This window comes from Balaenoptera physalus, assembly GCF_965194825.1.
Source record: "Balaenoptera physalus genome assembly, chromosome: 3".
Lineage (NCBI taxonomy): Eukaryota > Metazoa > Chordata > Mammalia > Artiodactyla > Balaenopteridae > Balaenoptera > Balaenoptera physalus.
The window spans coordinates 6,410,558-6,431,406 of NC_138890.1; the positions used below are offsets into that span (position 1 = coordinate 6,410,558).

At 52.8% G+C, this 20,849-nt stretch overlaps 1 protein-coding gene across 2 annotated transcripts in view; it reads right to left on the reverse strand.

Annotated features, from left to right (window-relative positions):
- Positions 1-1,163: 1,163 nt before the first annotated feature.
- Positions 1,164-20,849, reverse strand: part of MYO1F (myosin IF) — a 29,813-nt gene continuing 10,127 nt past the window's right edge. The window contains exons 6-28 of one of the 2 annotated variants that reach the window (XM_082456788.1): positions 20,754-20,843; positions 18,782-18,913; positions 18,481-18,615; positions 18,109-18,241; positions 17,707-17,903; positions 16,879-16,959; positions 16,686-16,772; positions 15,766-15,852; positions 15,103-15,270; positions 13,855-13,940; positions 10,642-10,723; positions 9,034-9,140; positions 8,474-8,572; positions 8,241-8,385; positions 5,894-6,008; positions 5,631-5,800; positions 4,847-4,992; positions 4,336-4,482; positions 3,998-4,146; positions 3,390-3,473; positions 2,601-2,796; positions 2,354-2,523; positions 1,164-1,623 (exon numbers count right to left, since the gene is read on the reverse strand). In XM_082456788.1, the coding sequence (XP_082312914.1) occupies positions 1,547-1,623; positions 2,354-2,523; positions 2,601-2,796; positions 3,390-3,473; positions 3,998-4,146; positions 4,336-4,482; positions 4,847-4,992; positions 5,631-5,800; positions 5,894-6,008; positions 8,241-8,385; positions 8,474-8,572; positions 9,034-9,140; positions 10,642-10,723; positions 13,855-13,940; positions 15,103-15,270; positions 15,766-15,852; positions 16,686-16,772; positions 16,879-16,959; positions 17,707-17,903; positions 18,109-18,241; positions 18,481-18,615; positions 18,782-18,913; positions 20,754-20,843 (2,883 nt within the window). In that variant the 3' untranslated portion in view covers positions 1,164-1,546. Of the gene's footprint in view, positions 1,624-2,353; positions 2,524-2,600; positions 2,797-3,389; positions 3,474-3,997; positions 4,483-4,846; positions 4,993-5,630; positions 5,801-5,893; positions 6,009-8,240; positions 8,386-8,473; positions 8,573-9,033; positions 9,141-10,641; positions 10,724-13,854; positions 13,941-15,102; positions 15,271-15,765; positions 15,853-16,685; positions 16,773-16,878; positions 16,960-17,706; positions 17,904-18,108; positions 18,242-18,480; positions 18,616-18,781; positions 18,914-20,753; positions 20,844-20,849 lie in introns of both variants that reach the window. The other variant, XM_082456787.1, reaches the window with a different exon arrangement.

Below are 20,849 nucleotides of genomic sequence, written 5' to 3' on the forward strand. Positions count from 1 at the left end.
CCCAGGTGGGTAGGTGTTCTCTGCCTGGAGTCCTCCCATCACAGCATAGATCACTCTGTGTGGTATTTGCCATCAAGATCTGCTGACCCAGGGCTTCCCTGGTGGCGCAGTGGTTAAGAATCTACCTGCCAATGCAGGGGACATGGGTTGCCAGCCCTGGTCGGGGAAGGTCCCACATGCCACGGAATAACTAAGCCCATTCGCCACAAGTACTGCAGCCCGCGCGCCTAGAGACCGTGCTCCGCAACAAGAGAAGCCACCTCAGTGAGAAGCCCGCGCACTGCAACAAAGAGTAGCCCCTGCTCACCGCAGCTAGAGAAAGCCCGCGCACAGCAACAAAGACCCAACGCAGCCAAAAAAAAAAAAAAAAAAGATCTGCTGACCCTTTTCATCCTTCTTGGCTCCTCCAGCAATGTCCACACTCTCTCTGCATCTCCCTCCCCTGCTCCAGCCCCTGTCCCTTCTCTGGCTCAGTCCTGACCCTACCAATCAGGCTCCATCTTTCCCAGACTGACTGCTCTTTGTGGGGCTGAGCACAGAGGGGGTGTTCATTTGGAAAGTCAGGATCCTTAGGGTCAGACCTAAGGTTTCAGCTGCACCTGCAGGGAGGTCTGAAAGGCTCAGACTCCGGCACTGGTTTGGAGACAGCTGCGGGGACCAACAGACAGCTGGTAGCTAGGCTGACCCCCTCTTCACCATGACAATAAGTGCAGAAGGCCAGGGTCCTCGAATGTCAGAACTGGTCCTGACGCCAGGTGAGTGAGGACTAAGAAAACACAGACATGGGGTGGGGGTCAGGGTTCAGGGGTGATTCAGGGTGAATTATGGGGGACCATGTGGGACCTGCCTCCTTTGTCAGGGTCCAGTAGGGTCCCAGTTTGTTTGCGGGGGCGTGCAGAGTCAAAGCTGACAGGACCCACTGGAACATTTGCTGCAGGAAAGCTGGCATGCAGCTTCTGGAAGCTAGCAAGTGAGACAAACTCAAGCTTTGTGAGGGGCAGAAGCATATCTGAGTTCAAGACTTGGCTCTGTGCACTCTTGGGTGAGTGACTAAACCTCTCTGAGCCTCCATTTTTCCATCTGTAAAATGGGATATTCGCTGCTCCCACCCCACAGGGTTGTGAGAAGGTGGTCCTTGTTGGGGCTCAGTAAGTTAACTCATGTTTTCACTCGGCAAACATTTATTGCCTCACTGGTGAGAGAAGGAGGGAAGTCAAGCTTGTCAAGGTCCTCCCGACTGTGCCCAGCACTTTGCCTGCAGGACACAACTCACTTCCTACTCACAAGGCAGCTGGGAGGTAGGTTCTGCTGTTAGCCCTGTTTGACACAGGAGGAAATAGGTGTGCCTTGGGGGAAGCCAGGGCCCGGGGGTGGCTTAAGTGGTGACCCCTAGACCCAGGACCTGGGTTAGGCTGGGCTGGAGGCCACAGGACTGGACCTTCTGGCCAATGCAGCCAAGGGAAACGAGACCCGCATTGCAGGGCCTGGCTCCTGGCAGGATCCAGGCAGGCAGGTGGGATGGCAGGATCCCAGGCCCCTGTCCCGCTCAGATCTTCTCCACATAGTTTCCTGGGAAAAGGCCCTCCTGGCCATGCAGCCGGCCTTTCCACCAGCCTGAGGAATCTGTGGGAGAGAAGAGAGCGTGAGGCTGAGCCCAGCCCACTCTGGAGAAAGCCTTTCATGCTGGCTCTGTATCTGTCTTTCTGTCTTATTCGTCTGCACTGGCCTGGCATAAGGCAGAAGCTGAAAAGAGAAGACAGAAGGGCAATTCCCCAGCGGTCCAGTGGTTAGGACTCTGCGCTCTCACTGCCGAGGGCCCGGGTTTGATCCCTGGTCCGGGAACTAACATCCCACGAGCCGAGCCGTGCGGCAAAGAAAAGAAAAAACATGTCTTTTAGGGGACTTCCAAAAAAAAAAGAGAAGACAGAAGGAAGGGAAGGAGCAACGCGTGGGTTTTCCTTACCACTGGCTCACACTCTGACATTTTCTAGACCATTCACTTGTGCTCGTCCCTCATCCATCTCCTCCTGTAGGTCCCTCCCCATAATCCCCTTGGTGGAACCAGGAATGACCCCTAAGGGTTCCCCTACCCACCTGCAGAGGGTGCTGTTGAGTCCCAGGCTCCTCTAGGGGCAACCCAGGGGCAAGGTAGGAGGTCTGGAGGCCTGGGCCATCCAGACATGGCCCATTTCCTACTCACAAAGTAGGTTCTGCTATTAGTCCTAGTGCTTGACAGGTGAGAAGAAGGAGGCTGGGGTACGGGGTGCGATACAAGTGAGGCCAGGCTCCCAGGGTGGCTTAGGAGGTGACTTCCAGACCCTGGCTCCTCCCATTTCTGCCCTGGCACACACACCTTCCATGAGGATCTCGATGACCTCGTTCACGTTGAAGCTCAGCTCGTCCACATCTTGGCCCACGTACTGGTACAGTGCCCGGCACCTTGGGCCATGTGTCCGTGGCTGGGGCTTAGGTCGGCCCACGCCGGGCACAGGTCTCTGCCCTACGCTGCGCTTCCTCTGCATGCTGTGGGCACATGGAGGCACTCGTCATAGCCCCAGACACTCCCCCACCTCCTGGGGTTGCCCTCCCACACCACCTACCCAGCCATGCCCTGGTCAGGCACATTGAGGAATTCTGTGTTGTGCTCCGAGGGGGGCCGTGCCCGTGGGCGTCTGCTGGCCCCCAAGGCTGAGGATGGAGGGCCCTGTGGTGGCTTCTGGGAGCCCCGTCTGGATGTGAACTCCAGGGGTAGGGGGCCCCCTCTGGCAGAGGGAGGCACCCCATTGCGATCCAGGCCTGCAATGAGATGGGGGCATTTGTCAGGGTGATGCTAGGACGATTTGGGGGGACTTGGCTCCAAGTTCTCTGTCTGAGGGAAGAGGCAGCTACTCTTAACCCAGTATGGTAAGGAATGGCCTGGAGAGAGAGACCCTGGGGCTAGGAGGCCCTAGAGGGAGACTCTGAAGGGGTAAGATTTTCCCCTACCCTCTTCTGTAGGACGGCTTTTGTGGGTGAGTCTTGGAGGATGAATAAGAGCTCAAGTGGAGTAGGAATTTGGGAGACAGGCAGAGCAAACAGCCCAAGCAAAGGCCTGGAGGTAAGAACAAATTTGGTAAGTTGGCAAAATAACATGTAGCTTGCATGACAGGAGTGTAAGGTGGGAGGAGAGAAGAGGTCAGTGGTTAGCTGGGTTCGGATTCTGAAGGGCTTTGAATACCAAACTAAGCTTTGCCTTTATTCTTTGGGAGATGGGGAGCTATGGAGAGTTCTGGACAGAAAAGAAGAGCATGGTCAACTCTGCTTGTTAGATCCTGTCGACAAGAGGTCTGGTTTAGGCCTTGGAGCCCACAAGAGGCAAGGAAGACACTTAGTGGGGGGTGTCTCTTCACCTCTAGGGGGCCCGGGAGCTGCCCGGGTAGGGGCCTGGGCCGACCTTCTAGGTTTTCCCTGGGCCATTCCCTTCCGTGTAGGCTCTGAAAAGGAAAGGGGAAAAGATGTAGGGATTTGAGCGGTGACTAGAAGAGGTTCTTGGCCCCGCCCACAAGTCTAATCCACTCTGTGGCTCCGCCGCGGTCCCCGCCCCCCCGGCTCACTGGCTCTCCCATCAGGAGGGAGCCCCTTAGTTACTGGAACACTGGTTCCGCCCAATAATTGGCTCCGCCCCTCCGGGAACCTATCTCTCATTGGCTCCTGGGCCCGCCCACTCCAAGGCTCTCCCCATTCATAGCCGGCTCAAGGGTGGACTCCCTGGCCTCGCCCCTTCCATGTTTCTCGCCCACTCATTGGTCACCTCGCGAGCCCTGCCCTCTTCACGGCCGCGTTCTCTCTTTAGGTCTCTCAAGTCCCGCCCCTCCATGGCCCTCGCCCACCCTTGGCCCCGCGGCACTGGCTCCGCCCCCACAGCCTTGATTGGTCCCTATGGCTGGTCCCGCCCCTAGGGGCCCGCCTCTTCCTGAGCGCCTCGTCGTCTCTGTCTCCCGGTTCGGCGTAGACTCACTGGAGCTTTTGGGCAGTCCATCACCCACGCCGACCGAGAGGGTCCGGCCGCTAGCCTTGAGCATCGCCACGTCGCCGGAGCCACGGGAGAAAGTGACGCTGCGGGTGCCACCTCCGCCCCAGCCCTCCTTCTTCACCCGGAACTGTAGTCTGTGAGGAGAGGAGGAAGCTGTGGGGGTCCCCACCTCCGCCCAAGAGGGGGTCACCTCCCCATCCCATCCTTGCCGGACCCGGGCTGGGGTGGGAGGGGACGGGGCACGGGCGCATTTTGGCCGGTCCGTGAGGCGGAGGAGGAAGCAGTGCCCAGCCCGAGGATGGTGCAGGAGGTGAGGGTCGTACGTGTCGCTGAAGGTGAGGGGCAGGGGCCTCCGCACCGCCTCCTCGAAGCGCTTGCACAGGAGGCTGACGAACTCGGTCTTGAAGACGCTCTCCAGGAAGCTGTCGGCCGTGTCTTCTTGGAGGATGAAGAAGTCGTCCTGCCTCGTGCTGGAGGAGGGGCGGGAGGAAAGGCAGGTGAGAGTGACAGGTGAGGCTGGCAGAAGGACTGACATTTGAGATGCGACAGGGGAGGGTCAGGGGTCAGGTAAGGGGCAAGTGAGGGGTTACACATGTGGGGGGAAATGGGAGAGGTGGCAAGGAGCTGGAAAAGGTGGTAAGGGTCAGGTGAGGGGACAGGTGCTGTTGGCAAATAAGGATCATGAATGCGAGGGCAGGTGAAGGTGACAGGTAGGACCAAGAGAAGGTTGCAGGTACAGCAGCAGGTAAGACGTTTAGGGTGACAGATGGGGTAACAAGTAAGAGGGCAGCTGAGAATGAAGGGGCCTGGCGGGGGTGCCTGTGGGAGCCCCACCTGAGGGAAACTCCCCGTAAGGCCTGTATCTCCAGCTTCTTCTTCAGGACCTCACGCACCTGGCCCTTCTCAGGTCCCTTCTTCACCTTCTCCCGCCCGATCACATACACACACTTGGGTGTCAGGATCAAGTCCCTCTTGATGGCCTATGAGGATGCAAAACCAGAGAGAGCCCCGGGCATCGGCAGCCTGGCCCCAGGGGATCAACCCCAGGCAGAGAGGTAGTGCTGGCAGGTCAGGTGAAGGACAGGTCAGGTGAGGGTCCCTCCATGTGAAGCTACATGAGTGGTTACTTTATATAAGAAACAGGAGATTAAGTAAGGGTATATTGGCTAGAAAAGGGTTTCTGGGCAGTGAACAGGTACAGGGTAGGTGAAGGTATGCCTGCTGGACATGGGTGCCCAGGACCGATGAGAGTTTACCTGTGCACAGGTGTATTTGAGCCAGGTGAAGGTGTGTCTAACTGAGAGGTCTGTCTAGACTGGGTGAGAATATACTTAATGGATAAGTATGTCCCGGATAAGTGAAGGTGAATCTGTGGTCAGGACTTCTGAACAAGGTGAGTGTGTAATTATGGACAGATGTGTCTGGCCAGGTGAAGATGTACCTGATGGACAGGTGTGTCTGGGCTACACGAGGGCGTATTTGATGGACAGCTGTATCTACATTAGTTGAGCCTATACCTGTGGGCAGGTGTGTCTGGGCCAGGTGAGGGTGTACCTCTGGTGGGGGGTGGCCAGGCTGGGGTCAGGGTCCCAGATGTGGCCGCCTGCTAGTGCCTCACCTTGAAGCGGCGGTCGTACTTGTTGACCGAGTCAGCAAAGTCCACTCGCTCCCTCTTGCCCAGGAACTGACGCAGCTCCGGCCGCTCCTCCAGCCCCAGGTAGTCCCCAACGAAGTTCCTATTGATGCTGTTCCGTCTCCGCTCCTTCTTGTTCAGTAGGATGTTGGAAGCTGTGGCGACACAGGGTGGGGGGCAGAGGTCACAGCCTGGCTCCTTCAGGCCCCTCTGTCCTCAGCCCCAGCCTTCCACCTGCAGCCTCTCACCTTCCTCCCGCATCTCCTCGTACTTCCGGACTGCCACATGGCGCCTCCAGGCCTTCTGGATGGTGCGGGCAAAGCCATCGAACTTGCGCTCTCGCATCTCCTCCAGAAGGAAGAGCTGGGCAAGAAGGAGGGCCGGTGGGTCCTGGCATCTCCCCGAGGAGCACAGTCTCCAGTTTCCCCTGAGCCCACCCCACCCACGTGCTCTTGCTGACAGGCACCCGCACACATGCTCTTACACTGTGGGCAAAAAATTTTGTCTTTCTCCAAATGACCAGACCCAGGGTCCCAATACGGGGCACAATCTTCTGCATTAAATTATAACTGCAGGTTTGTCTTGCTGGGTTCAAATCCCAGCTCTGCCACTTACTAGCTGTGTGGTCTTACCGGAAATGGTATAACATCATGGTTTCTCATGCTAATTAAACTGTGGCATGTCATCCGTGTGAGGTACACTTCAGTTTCAGACATGTTAGAAATGCAAACCAGTGTGCATCTTGGAAAACCAACAAAGTACTGCAGATATGAAAATCTGATGGATAGGACTGGGATGTGACCGGCTACCACATGGTTGTGCAGTATACAACCTGCACACCCATCCATGGCAGCCCTGGAAAGGAAGCTTTCACAGAAAGTAGAGAAAAGGCTTTTGAATTTTAAGAGTCTCCACCCACAGGGGACTTAGAGAATAAACTATATTAGAGCAAGTCATCTGGAATAATAACCGGGACTATATCAGGGAAAGGGACCTACTGGATATGAAAATATTACAAATCTACAGTAATAAAAACAATGGGGTGCTGGTCAAAGAACAGAACAACCAGTCGGACCAGGATGGATGATGGGGAAATGTCATAATTCAAATGGAAATTTAGTGACAGAAGGGACAGCATTGTCAATCAGTGAAAATGGGAAAAGTATTGAAAATAAAGTCGGGCTTTATTTAGAAAAATAATTGCCATTTCACCCAGAGGGGTTTCTCAAATACACAAATATCACATCAGTGCTGAAAGCGTGGCTGCCACTTTGCTGACCAAGGTGGCTGATGTCTCCCAGAAACCCCAGGCTTCCCTGCCAGGACTAAAAGAATTCTCACTTTAAAAATATATACCTTGACGGACTTTTAAAGCTGTGGGTGTTTAATAACTGTTCATAAAAAGTGGGGAGTTCTCACCAGGAAAAAAAAAAAAACATCGCAGGTTCACAGGTTGCAGGGAGTTGACTGGCATTTACATCTTCTTTTGATTCTCAGACCAATACTCTGTGGGTCCATGGGTACGTGTGCAAAGCACGTTCAAGTAATGCCTTGTATAGGGTGCCTGGAGGGCACGTAAATGCATTCTGTGGTTTGCCGAGGGAAGGACAGTTATGAGTAAAGGGAGACCAGCCATGCAGAACTGGGGGTGGGCCAGTCAACCAGGACAAGTGTCCTCCAACCTTGTTATTTCTGCCCAGTGAAGAGGATTTGTTTTCAGTTTGGGAAATGAATCTTCCTGTCTCCAGAGTTTTAAAGGCATCTCCTTTATGCTGGGAAAGGCAGGGGTGGGTGTGCCCCAAATCTGAGCTTGGCCCTGGTGTACTGGGTTGAATAGCGTTCTCCCAAAACTCCTGTCCACTTGGTGGGAACTTATGATTGTGACCCCATCTGGAAAGAGGGTCTTTGCAGATGTAACCAAGTTAACATGAGGTTATACTGGAGTAGGGTGAGCCCGGGGACTCAAATGTGTTCATGAACGAAGGAATGAAAGAAGAAAAGAGGAGAAAGAAAACAAGATAGGAGGAAGGAGGGCAAAGGAAAAAATGAAGATGGTAGAAAGAAAAAAGGGCTGGAGGAAAGAAAGAAGAAAGGAAGGGTCGAAAAGACATTCTGAATTCCCTGGTGGCCCAGTGAGTGGTTAGGACGCCACGCCTTCACTGCTGAGGGCCCGGGTTCAATCCTTGGTTGGGGAACTAAGATCCTGCAAGCTGTATGGAACGGCCACAAAAAAAAAAAGAAAAAGAAAAAGAAAAAGACACTCTGGATAAGCTGTGAGTTCTCATCTCCTCCAAGGGGATGTCACCACAGGCGGCCATGTGTTTCTTCACCTGCTTCCTGGCCACCATGGACTGTTCAGCTAATTTAGTTTTTTTTGAGCACCTACTACATGCCAGGCACCATGCCTCGGACTTTCTGTTTTGTCTAATCCTTGCCCTGATCCTGCAGTGTGGCTATGACTCTCCCCACTTTCCAAATGGAGAAACTGAGGCTTGGAGGGGAGAGGAAGCGTGCCCACAGTCGCACAGTGGCCTGAAGAGCAGGACCACGCAGGTGATGCTGGTGTCTGTCTGTCTGTCTCTCACACACACTTACGGACTCAGGGTTCTTGACGAAGACCTTGGTGCTCCCCATCTGGTACTGGTCTGGCTCCATGTTGACCGCCCGCAGCAAGTGCTGGACCCCCTGACGCTCGTCCCCACGCCAGTGCGGCCACGTCTCGGGGGTCAGAATAGCATACCTGGAGGGGGAGGGCAGGGGAGGGTTTGAGCAGCTAGCAGGGCGGTTGGGTGTTGGGGCCAGGGTGTGTGTGGCGGAGGGCGCCTCACCTCTGCAGGAACTTGGCAAACTGGCGGCGGTAGGCGAAGCCTGCCCGGCGCACCCTGATGTTCTCCTTTAGGCCCAGATACTCCACCTGGTGCTTGACCCTGGAGGGAGGGCAGCCTGAGTCCCCTGGTGGTCCTGGGAGTTGGGGGGGGTGTCTGGATTCGTGCTGGAGGCAGTTTAGGGGGTGAGTTCTGAGGTCTAGGGAGGGAGGTTCACTGCTGGCCACAGAGGCCTGCTTGAGAGTTAGTTTTGTGCATTGGGGGAGCCTCGGTTCTGGGGGATCTGTGTTTGTTCGGGGGTCAGTTTCAATTTCAGGGGGTGGCACGTGGGGTTTGGGGAATGAGGGGGACCGTGTTAGTCCCTGGGGCATCCTACAGACAGTTTGGGGTCTTCCCTTGGGGTCTTGATCAGTGTTAGGTATAACCCTGGGGCCCTGAGGGGTTTTGCACTGGTCCTAGGGGTCGGCTTGGGTGAGCCCTTTGATGGGTCCCACGACCCTGGGGGGGTTGTGGAGGGAGGGTCAGCTGGTGTGGACTGGCCCAGACGGGGCGGGGGTGGTCACCTGTTCTCCTCCCAGTCACGGGGCCTCTTGGTCTCGTTGGGCTTGATGCAGCGGAGGTAGTGGGGTGTGCACCTCTTCAGCGTAGATACCAGGTCGTTGGCTTGTTTCTAAGGGAGCAGGGAGAAAGTGGGGGTGGGGAGCACAGATGGGACCCTCTGGCCTCTCTCTCTTCCCACCCTGAATACAAGAGACAGGACACACTGGCTGGGTGTGTGGCACCTGATGGACCACGGGCTCAGGTGTCCCTGGTCCATTCCGTATGTGACTCTGTTAACACATATCACATGGGGTTGATATCGTGCATCTACCTGACCCTCAAACCGCAAACCAGGAGCTCACATGTCTGCCATATTCACCACTTAGCCTGGCACATAATAAGTGCTGAGTGAACTTTTTTTTTAAATTAATTTGTTTATTTTTGGCTGCGTTGGGTCTTCGTTGCTGCGTGCGGGCTTGCTCTAGTTGTGGCGAGCAGGGGCTACTCTTCGTTGCGGTGCGCGGGCTTCTCCTTGCGGTGGCTTCTCTTGTTGAACATTTGTTGATGGAGTAACTGAGCACGTGGGAGCATGTTGCCCAGAAATTTCTGCCTGTCCTTTGGGGCACAGTACTTTGGAAGCAGAGAATCACGTGTGTGTGTCTGAGAGGCTAGGGTTGTGCATTTTAGTCCCTCTGGGGAGACTAGAAAGGAAATCATTCCAGGTGGGAGGATCGGGGGAGCGGCAGGAGAGACCCTGGTGTGGATCACAGCTCTGCTGTGTCATCTGGGCCAGTGACTGCGCCTCTCTGAGCCTTGGCCTGCCATCTGCCAGATGGGACTAGTCCCACCTCTGTAAAGTGTCTTGTGTTTGCTGCCAGCACTGATAAGTGCCCCATATATGGTTATTGAAATATTATTAGGATGGGACACCCATGTTCATAGCAGCACTATTCACGATAGCCAAAAGGTGAAAACAGCCCAAGTGTCCATCAGCGGAGGAATGGATAAGAAAAAACGGTATATCCATAAATGGAGTATTATTCAGCCTTAAAAAGGAAGGAAATTCTGACACATGCTTGAACCTTGAAGATATGCTCAGTGAAATAAACCAGTCACAAAAGGTTAAATGCTGTCTGATTCCATTTATAGGAGGTCCCTAGAAGGGTCAAATCCATAGAGACAGGAAGTAGATGGTGGGGGCCAGGGGCTGGGGGAGGGGATGGGGAGTGAGTGTTTCATGGGGACAGAGTTTCAGTTTGGGAAGATGAGAAAGTTCTGGAGATGGATGGTGAGGATGGTGGCACAAATGCAAACGTACTTAATGCTGCTGAGACGTATACTTAAAAATGGTTAATATGGTAAATTTTATGTATATTTTACCACAATGAAGAAAAAAGTGACACGACCAAAAGACCAAAAAAGCAAAAAACAAAAAACATTAGGATGATGGTTCACTTCTGGATTTAGGGAGTTAGGAGGACATTAAGGAAGCTGGTCCAAGCTCCTTAACCCCAGAGCTGGAAGAAGGCCCTGGTGAACAGAGGGTGCCAGAGGGAGGGGCAGAGGCCCTGGGATGGGGAAGGGATTGACGTTGGAATGAGGGAAATGGACCCATCCCTCCCCATGCCCACCTTGATCTTGGAGCCAGCTGTGCTGGGGCGGCCCTTCTTTTCTACATCCAGCTTCTCGGGAAAGAGCATCCGGAGGAAGGCCCTGGGCAGGGATAGAGGGGAGGTTGGAGGTGCAGCTGGAACTTGGGTGCCCTCCCAGAGGTGGGCTGTCTAGGTGCCTGGGACCCAGAGGACATGCTGTACAGTACGGTTCTTCCTTAATGCTAGGGGGTGTGATGGTGAGAATCAGAAAGTTGGTTTTGTCCATTTGGTTCCTTGATTTATTTGTACTGTTACTTTTTCCTCCATGACCATGTATGACTTGGGTAGCAAGTAAAATAGAACAAAGTTAAGCTAAGTGATGCAGCATCTCGGGCAACAGGGGCAGGTCCCCTGGGAGGAACCGTCTTACAGGCACAGGCTTGCACGTGTGTGCAAAGAAGTATGGACAAGGATCTTGTTGCTGTAGGTCTGTTTGTGATAGCCATAGATGGGCACAACCTAAGTGTCCATCAACAGGGGATCAGTTAAATTCACTTTGGTGAAACCGAGCAGGACCCTGTGGGGCCTTCCCGGAGACAGAATCCCCTGCCATGTCCCCTGCCTCTTGTTTGTAGAAAAGCTTTAGCCTCCCAGGCCTTCTCTGAGTTCCAAAGAGCAAATTTAATCAGGAAAGTGAGAAAATGCAGAAACAAAGGAAAGCAGCCAAGCAAGACAAAATAATAATAGTTCAGCCATAAAACAAAGTTAAGGACTTTTCGTTCTTCCTCAAGGGCCATAGATAATATCCTGAGCCATATCCTTGAGTTTTTTTGCAGATATCAAAACCCCCATCAGGTAGAAGAAGCTAACTATATGCTGACCACCAGTGCATAGACCCCAGATTGGCTGGAACCAGAAGGTTGATGATGGAGATTCCAGAAACATCACTCTGTTACCTCACCATCAGCCAATCAGAAAATTGTGCACGAACTGATCACACACCCTGTGACCCTCTCCCTCACGCTGTCTTTAAAGACCCTGCCCTGAAAGCCATCAGGGAGTTTGGGTCTTTTGAGTATGAGCTGCCTATTCTCCTTGCTTGGCCCTGCAATAAACGCTGTACTTTCCTTCACCACCAAGCAGTGTTAGGGGGTTGGCTTTGCTGCGCATTGAGCGAGGGGCCCGAGTTTGGTTTGGTAACATTGTTACATTCACAGCTTCTTCCTCCTTCTCAATGAGATCTTCCCTAACCACCATAACCCAGAAGAAGTGGACTGCTTAATAGATGCAGAGTATGTGTTTAGGGTGATGAAATGTTTCTGAACCTAATAGTGGTGATTGTTACACAACATTGTGAATGTACTTAATACTTAATGCCACTGAGCTGTATACTTTAAAACGGGTAGAAAGGTAAATTTTATATTTTGTGTATTTTATCACAATTAAAAGAAAGCAAAAAAAAAAAAAAAAGAATGAATGATGCCCTCCTCACTGTCTACCCCTTACCAACTTAGTTTTTCTTCACACTTGTCGCAGTGGTTCTCACACCTCAGTGGGCACCAGAATCACCAAGAAAGCTTGTTGAAACACAGATAGCTGGGCCTCGCCCCTGGAGGTTCTCATTCACAGGTCTGGACTGGGGGCCAATAATTTCTAACAATAATTTCTGGTGATGCTGAGGGTGCTGGTCCAGGGACCCCACTTTGTGAACCACAGCTCTAACTCTGTGCTTTACAATATGGCATCCATGGGTCACACGTGGTTCCTGAAGCCCTTATAATGTGGCCTGTCCAAATTGAGATATGCTGTGAGTGTTAAAATACACACTGGATTTCAAAGAGTATGCAGTATGGAAAAAGAGAATGTAAGTATTTCATCAATAATTTTTTAGTACTGATTGCATATTAAAATGCTACTTTGGGTATACTGAGCTAAAGAAAACATTAAAAAAATGTCACCTGTTTTACTTGTTCAGCTTTTTACTTTCTTAAAAAAATTGTTTCACTGTTTAATATTCCACAGACAATTAGTTGTATGGTAAATCTTTTACTACAATTCTGTTTTTTAAAAAGAACAAATTCTACACAAAATCTGACCAGCAGATGTGTTTTGTTAGGTACACATGGCTTTCTTTTTTTGTGCGTGTCTGTGTGTGGTAAAATACACAAAACAACATACAATTTACCATTTAAATCATTTAAAAATGTACTACTCACTGGTATTAGGTACATTTACATTGTTGTGCAACACCTTTTTACTTTTTAAGTGTGCTTACCAGAAAGTTTAAAACTACACGGGTGGCAGGAATGGGGACCGACTGCAATTTGGCATGAAGGATCTTTTGGGGTGATGCACGTGTTCCAAACTGGATTGTGGTGATGGTTGTACAACTCTGAACATTTACTAAAAACCATTTCTTAAAATGGATGCATTTAATGGTATGTAACTTATACCTGAATCAGGCCATTTAAAAATAACTATGTGTGTGGCTTCAGTTCTATTGGATGTGGAATAATATTGGATAGCATTGCTGTAAATCAATGGTTCCCAAACTCTAATGTACACATGACTCCTGGGGTCTTGTTAAAGTGCAGATTCTGATTTCAGTCCATCTGAGGTGGAGCCTGAGACTCTATGTTTGTAATCAGCTCAGAGGATGCTGACGTTACTGGTCTAGTAACCACACTTTTATACGAACCACTGTCTTAGAACTTTCACCCATGCTATATTCTATTTGCCTTTTTTTCCCTCTAGTTCAATGTCTGTCTCGCCACTTGGCTGTCAGCTTGATGAGAGCAGCTGTGTTCTCTGACCTGTTCAGTCCTCTACCCCCAAAAGTTCAAATGATGCCTGGTACACAGCAGCGCTTGAATAAAATTTTGAGGTATAAAAAGATGGAACCCGGTATGCTGCTGTGATCAGGGAGGTGAATCCATACATATGAACACAGAAAAATGCACAGCGAGATGCGTTCTCACTGCGTAAAAAGGGAAGCCGTCCACACAGCACAGATGCTTGGGTTTGCAGAGGGCAGCGTTGGAAGGGCCATAAGGAACTGCTGCTAGGGCTTTCCTCACTTCCCGCTGTGGACCTCGGGCTACTGTTTAATCAGAACCAGTCATTAGAAACACAGCCACCCCCCACCCCCAAAGTTTATGGCGTGATGGGAGCTCTGGGGAAGACAGGGTGGTCTCTGGGCCTCCCCCATCCCCACAAGGAGTTGCCCAGAGGCTCCCGCCTGGGACCACTCACTGCTCACTGGTCTGCATCAGCTCTATGAGGTCGGAGAAGAGGACATCACGGTTCCTCTCGCAGAAGCCGCTGACATCATAGGATACCTGGAGGAAGGCGGCGTGGCGGGAGTGAGGGACTTAGGCAGAGGGTCGGGGGGGCGTCCTGTGGGGGCCTGCTCTGGGGTAAGAGGACTGGGTGGTGTCTACAGTTCAAAATAGGGGGTCGGGGGCAGCATGGGCCCGGGGTCCCTGGAGGTCTGATGTTCAAGGTGAGGTTGGAGGGTCAGGGCTGCAGTCTGGGTCAGAGGTGAGGGAAGATGGGGGTCACAGTCCAGATTAGGGGGCGGCGGCTGCAGGCTGGATCCGAGGGACGGGGAGGTGACGGTTATAGCTCAGATTGGGGGGTGAGGGGCTGCAATCTTGGCATAGGTGGGCCCCGGGGATTCCACGACTGAATTTGGTGTCAAAAGGTCAGATTGAGCATCTGTATTGGGCTTGGTTGGGGGGCTGGGGGCTGGGGGACTGTGTCAGGAGGGTGACAGCACTGGCTGGGGGTTGGTGGGGGGGTCTTTGGCCAGGCTTGTGGGCTGGGTCTGCCACCCGCAAGGTGGGGGCCCTGCATAGTTCCTGTCGGGGCTACTTCCTGCTGAGGGAACACGGGAGCTCCAGCCCATTTTAGGGATTGGTGGGCTGCAGTACGGCCAGGGGGCCCCTGAGGTTCTTCGCTGCCCATGTTAAGGTCAATGGGAGAGTCTTCAGTCTTGTAAACTGGGGAGGGGGGCCATGGCCAGGGTCGGAGGCCAGTGGATTTCTAAAGCCTTGGCTAGGGGTCTGTGTGTAGGGGGCTTCAGCCTATCGTGGAGGCAGTGGCTGGCAACATGGCCCTGGGGACTCCAAGTTGAGATCAGAAGGAGGGGGGCTGTGTCCTGGGTCAGGGGGATAGTGGGGCTTACAGCTCAGATTGGGGCTTGGGGGTCTGCTGCTTAATTTGGGGTCGATGGGGGGCAGTTTGTGTCCTGTAAGGGGGGGGGCTGTCCTGTTAGCTGGGAGAGCTGTGGGCTTGATCAGGGGCCAGTGGGTTCCACAGCCCCGGCTGAAGGGCCATGGGTTGGGGTGACAGGCCAATTCTTGGGGGTCAGTGGTAGGGGGTCTGTGTTTCTGGCCAGTCGGGGGAGGGCTGGAGAAGGGGGCCGGTGGAGTTCTTCAGCCCTGGCTGGGGGTCTGGGCGGAATCCCCCTGGGGTCCATGGGGCGGGGGTGGGGCGCACCTTGCCCGCGTAGTGGTGGATGACGAAGCCGGCACTCCAGCTGTTGAAGTGTTCGTGGGTGCCCACGGCCGCCTGCAGCTTCTGCAGCAGCGTCTGGTCGGCGCCGCCGCCCGTGGCGTGCATGGTGGCGCACACGTCGTCCAGGACGCTCATGATGCCTGGTGGGTTCTGCGGGTGAGGGCATCGGGTGGGGTGGGCGGGGCAGGGATCAGCCTGGCCCGGCCCCGCCCCCATCTCGCTCATTGGGGAGGGAGAGGAGAGGCTTCCAAATACAAGAGCAAAGGGTGCTGGTGGGGGGCCCAGATGTATGGGGGCTGCTGTGGAAGCTCGCTGGTGCAGGATAGGGTGGGGGACCTCATAAGGGATCCATGCCTGTATCCCTTCCCCAGACTGAGATGACGGGGGGACCTGTCAGCTTTGACCCCTCTATCCCCAGCAGCCTGCCTGGGGGGATGTTTGTTGAGTGAATAAGTGAAAGGTGAGCAGGTAAGCAGAGTGAATGGGCAAGGTGGCTGACAGGTATCGTCAGTGGGGCTCCATCTGCCCAAGGGGGAGCATGGGTGAGAAGGGCCTGCGGGGGCTGGAACCGCCCCGGCTCTCCCAGCTCTCCCAAGCCCAGCTCCGGGACCCAGTGAGAACCCCCAAATCTGCCCTGACCCTCACCAGCTTGTTTTCGATGAGGTCACAGACGATTTTGTTGTTGAAGTACTGGATGGGGGTCCAGCGGATGCCCTCCTGTACGTACTCCTCCTGGTGGTGGCAAAGGGGGCAGGGATGGGATCAGGTGTCTGGGCAAAGGTGCCTGGGTTTCTAGAATTTGAGCTTCATGAGGATGGGTGAAGGAGGTGTGACAGATGTTCCCCCCCACCCCCCATATAACTCCTCTTCCCATCTCATCACTTAGGACTGTCTCTGATAACAAAGCCCATTGCCCCGTGTGGGGCAGGTCGGAAGTTTCCCCAGGGGTCCAAGAATTGAGCCCCAGTTGCCTGAAGTGTGACCTTCTCATGAATACATCCTATTTGGCTCTTTAAAAAAAATCCCTTACTGGGGACTTCCTTGGTGGTCCAGTGGTTAAGACTCTGCGCTTCCACTGCAGGGCGGGCATGGGTTTCATCCCTGGTGGGGAGACTAAAATCCCACGTGGAGTGGCCAAAAAAAAAAAAAAAAAAAAGAATGGTGGTTTTTAAAAAAAAATCCCTTTCTCACTTCCTCAGTCATCTCCTGGTATTTGCCCTGAATCCTAGTCTCAGGCTCTGCTTCTATGGGACGGGTTGAATGAAAACAGCAGGGAATTTTGTCCGTCCTGTTCATGGAGGTCTCCCTAGCAAGGCAGACAGTGCCTGGTACACAGCAGGTGCTCAATAAGTAATTGTTGAAGGTGTGAACAAAGAGGCTCTTCCCTAGCCCTTGTCAAACCTTTAGAGGCAGAAAACCTCTCCTGAAGGAAGGAGCTTGGACAGGTCAGCAGAGACAGGTGCCAGTGTGGGGCTGGGGTGTCCCCTGGTTGCTTGGCAACCTTCATGGTCCTGCCTCCACCCCCAGTGTCCCCTGCTCCTGGCCACTTGGCTGCCCTTGCCCACCTGTTCAGCCTTCAGGGTGAGTTCGATAAAGATCTGCTGTAGCTTCTCGTTGACGAAGTTGATGCAGAACTGCTCAAAGCCGTTTTTCTACCAAGAGAGGAAAAGAATGCTTCCCTAAGTGGGCTGATGCTGGAGGCCGGGGCCACTGGGCCACCCTAGAGTGGCCATGGGCTGGTGGCAGTGTCATACGTACCTGGAAGATCTCAAAGCCATAGATGTCAAGCACACCGATACTGTACTCCTCCTGGGGCTTCTGCATGGCACGGTTAATGGCCTGTGATGCGGTGGGGACACTAGGTGAGTGGCCTGCCACTCTCTTGAAATGCTCTTAGCAATGTTCACAGGCTGGGTCCTCTCCCACCAGTTTCTCTCCTGCCTTCCCCACCTCTGTGCATACCCCTTCCCCTATCGGTCATTCCTATGAGAAACCCAGGTGTTAGAACATCTGGGTTCCTGCCTTGGGAGCTGGCTCTGCCCCTTAACCACTCTGCACCTCTACTTTCTCATCTTTAAAATGGGTAACAGTAGCAACTCTCTTAGGGGTCTATTTTCTAAGAATTAAATAAACTGATGCATGGAAAACAGAACCATAGCGGGCACGCATTAGGTGCTATGGAATGTTGGCTACTACAGTCACTATTCTTGACCTTGGCACATCCCGTTCTCATCCACCCCCGTCTAGTTCATCACTTTGTCCTCCTGACAGCACCCCCCCACCTCGTGGCTCTCAAATGCACCCACCCCTGTCCATCCCAACAGCCCCCATCTCAGTCCAGGCCTGGACGTTTCCAATAGACCCCTCCTTCCTGGGCTCCATGCCACAGCCAGGAAGCCCCTAAATCTCCCATCAGATCACCTCCTGCCCTGCTTGACGCCTCCTACGGCTGGGCATTGGTGAGGTCATGACAGTTAAGACGCCCCCCTCGCCACCCCCCCCCCCCCCACCACTGCCGCTGGGCTGGTCCAAGCCCAGGGCCTGGTGCTGTCCCCAAGCTCCTCTCCCAACCCCCGCCCCACTTGCCTCTACGAGGAAGTTGAAGAGACGGGAGTAGAGCCCCTTGGCCAGGGCGTCCCGAGTGTAGGCTGCCTGCTCCACGTTCAAGGTCACGTCAATGGACTCGCTGCGCCCGCCCCAGCGGCTGTCCATCTTGCGGCTGGTCAGCTTCTCCTGCAGCCGCCCGCTGTCTATGCCCAGGAGGTAGGCGGGGAAGGCCAAGACTGCCAGGTGATGGGGCGGGTGGGGGGAAGGGAGCAGTCCGTTGGGCTCTTGGATTTCTTGTGAGCGCCCCCATCTCTCCCCATTTTGCCCAGTGACACCGATCTTGTCCTCATGGGACCTTACCCCCAGGGGGCCACACAGGGAGGAAGCAGGTCACACATGCATACACGCCTCCACCCCGCCCTCCACAGTACCCACACTCACGGTCTGCACTCTCCACCCGGGCATAATTCCCATCTTCGCGGAAGCTGATGTTTCCCAAGTGCAAGATCCCTGCCACAAGCTGCAGGACCAGCTGCTGGACATTGGGCGGGATCCCGATGACCTGCATGGCACTCTGGGGGCACAACAGGGACAGAGCCTGTGCCACAAATCCCGACCTCCAGGCTGCCCCCTGGGTTAGGTTTTGGGGGCCATGGCACAGACCTGGGGAGTCAGGACACCTGGGTCTCTGTCCTGGCTCTTTCACTCATTTGCTCTGTAACCTTGGGCAAGTTCCTTCCCCTCTCTGGGCCTTGGTTTCCCAATTTGTAACACGGGAAGTTTCCCGGGGCTGGAGGGGCAGCTGGCGCTCACCAGAGTCTCACTGAAGTCGCTCCGGTCATCGGTGCCGTCGACCTTGTAGGTGTCTGCTTGGTTGAGGTAGTAATAGTAGTCGGGGGTCATGAGCCCCAGGTTCTGCCGTTGCTCCTGAGAAGCCCCTTCCAGCAGCTGGAGGGCAAACGATGCTCACGCATGTGGTGGTGGATTGGCCCAGCCCTCGTAATCCCCGAGTCCTCACTGTCATGGGCTTCCGAACGCTGACCCTCCCACTGTCTCCCCCTGGGCTCCAGGTGGGGCTCCCTCTGCCCCAGCCCCACGGCCCCCTTCCGTGCACCTGGTAGTAGATGTGGAAGTTCCTCTCGTTTTCATTCTGCATGACCACTCGGGATTTCTCCAGCAAGAAGTTGGAGATCTTGCCCCCATCTGGCTCCCCACCGCGGCTGAACTGGATCTCAAAGTACTTGCCCTGAACCCGAGAGAGCCACATCAGCCCTCCCAGGGTCCCAGGGCTGCAGGTGAGGAAGGATTGAGGAATCGGTCTTACGAGCCTGGCCTCTGTGTCGCTCTTCCCCATGTGACCTCAAGTTGCTTTTCTCTCCAAACCTCCCACTTACTGTTCTTTTCACCAGCTCCTTCCCTCCAGCCTTTGCTTAAGCTGTGTCCTGGGCCAGGAATGCCTTTTCGTCCCTCTCTGATGATTCAAGCCCTCACTCGGGGCATCTAGCCCTGTGCCTGGCACAGAGAAGTATCACAGTTTATTGACAGCTCCCCAGTCCCCCCACCATAACACAGAGGCCTCCATGTCTCTGTGGAATGCCACTGGTTCCAATGATCCTGGGTGTCTCCCATATGTTGTCCCTGAGCCCAGAGCAAGGGACCCACACCATCTTTGGTCTCTGAGTCCATCTGGGTTCCACTCTGGCTGGAGGTTGGAAGGCAGACAAGCCCCTTATTTCTCCTTTCTGCCACCTACATCCAATTACAATACAAATGACATCATCATACTACACAATTAAACACCTATAATGTATGACAAATACTTATTCTATTGTAAAATAAAACTATATAAAATAAAATAGAATTACATATTTTTGAGATTCATTCATGTTTTGGTGTGCATTAGTAGTTTGAAAACACAGACTGTGTGATTCCATTTATACGAAGTTCTAGAACTGCTGAAACGAATCCACGGTGAAAAAAGAAAATATCAGAGTGGTTGCTTCTGGGGTAAAGTAGGAGTAGAGATCAACTAGAAAGAGACAAGAGGGAATTTTCTGGAGAGATGGTGATGTTCTGTATATCGGTAGGGGTGTGGGTTGCACAGGTGTATGCATTTGTCCAAACTCAGTGAATGGTCCCCTTTAGATTTATATATTTTGCTGTTACTTTAAAAGAAATAAAAGAGAACTGCAAAATTATATTGGACTATAATTAACGATCTATATGCTGAAGTGTTTGGGGGGAAAGGTATGATGTCTACAGCTTAGTTTGCAGTGCCTCAAAAAAAATGGATGAATGGAGATACGATTAAGCAAGTATAGTAAACTATTAATGGTAGAATCTAGGAGATGGGCATACAGGCGTTCACTGTAGTATTCGTTCAACTTTTCCATGTATATGAAAAATTTTACAATAAAATGTTGGGGAAGATACTTCAAATATAATTATATTAGAAAATATATTAGAAAATAAAAATATAGCTAATAACTATAACTAATAATATTTAGGGAAATTAAAAAATATCATTAGTGTTGTAATTCATTAATCCATTTCCATGTTCAGGCATTTACTGAAATTATTGAGGTCTATGAGATGGATATTAATATCATCCCCATCCCAGCAGAGGAGCCCCACAAGGTTACATTGTTTTTCTTTGTCCAAGCCACACTTCTAAGCCGTGACAGAAACTGATGATAAGTCCAAATCCGTTTACCTATTCTGTCTTCCATTAGGCTCAGCACGGCACCTGACACAAAGAAGGACTCCAAGAACCATATGACGAAAGAAAGAATGAATGAGGGGATAAATGGGACCTGAAATGTGAATAGGAACAGATGTAGCCTGGTTGCAGCCGGGGGAAGAGTATTCAAGAACACTACACAGACATGTCATGGCCTCCACAGATATGCTGATGGGGGACTCTTTTTCAGATGAACCATGAACAGGAAATGAGTCTCCCAGTAAGGAGCAGGTATTTCCTGTATTCTTGAGAATACAGGTGAGAGAGAGAGAGAGAGAGAGAGAGAGGGAGGTCAGTGTGTCAGTGTGGGGGGAGCATCTGCTCCAAGCAGGCTGCAGAGACTTACAAAGCGACTGGAATTATTGTTGCGCACAGTCTTGGCATTGCCAAAGGCTTCCAGCAGTGGGTTTGATTGCAGGATGATGTCCTTCACATGCTGGGG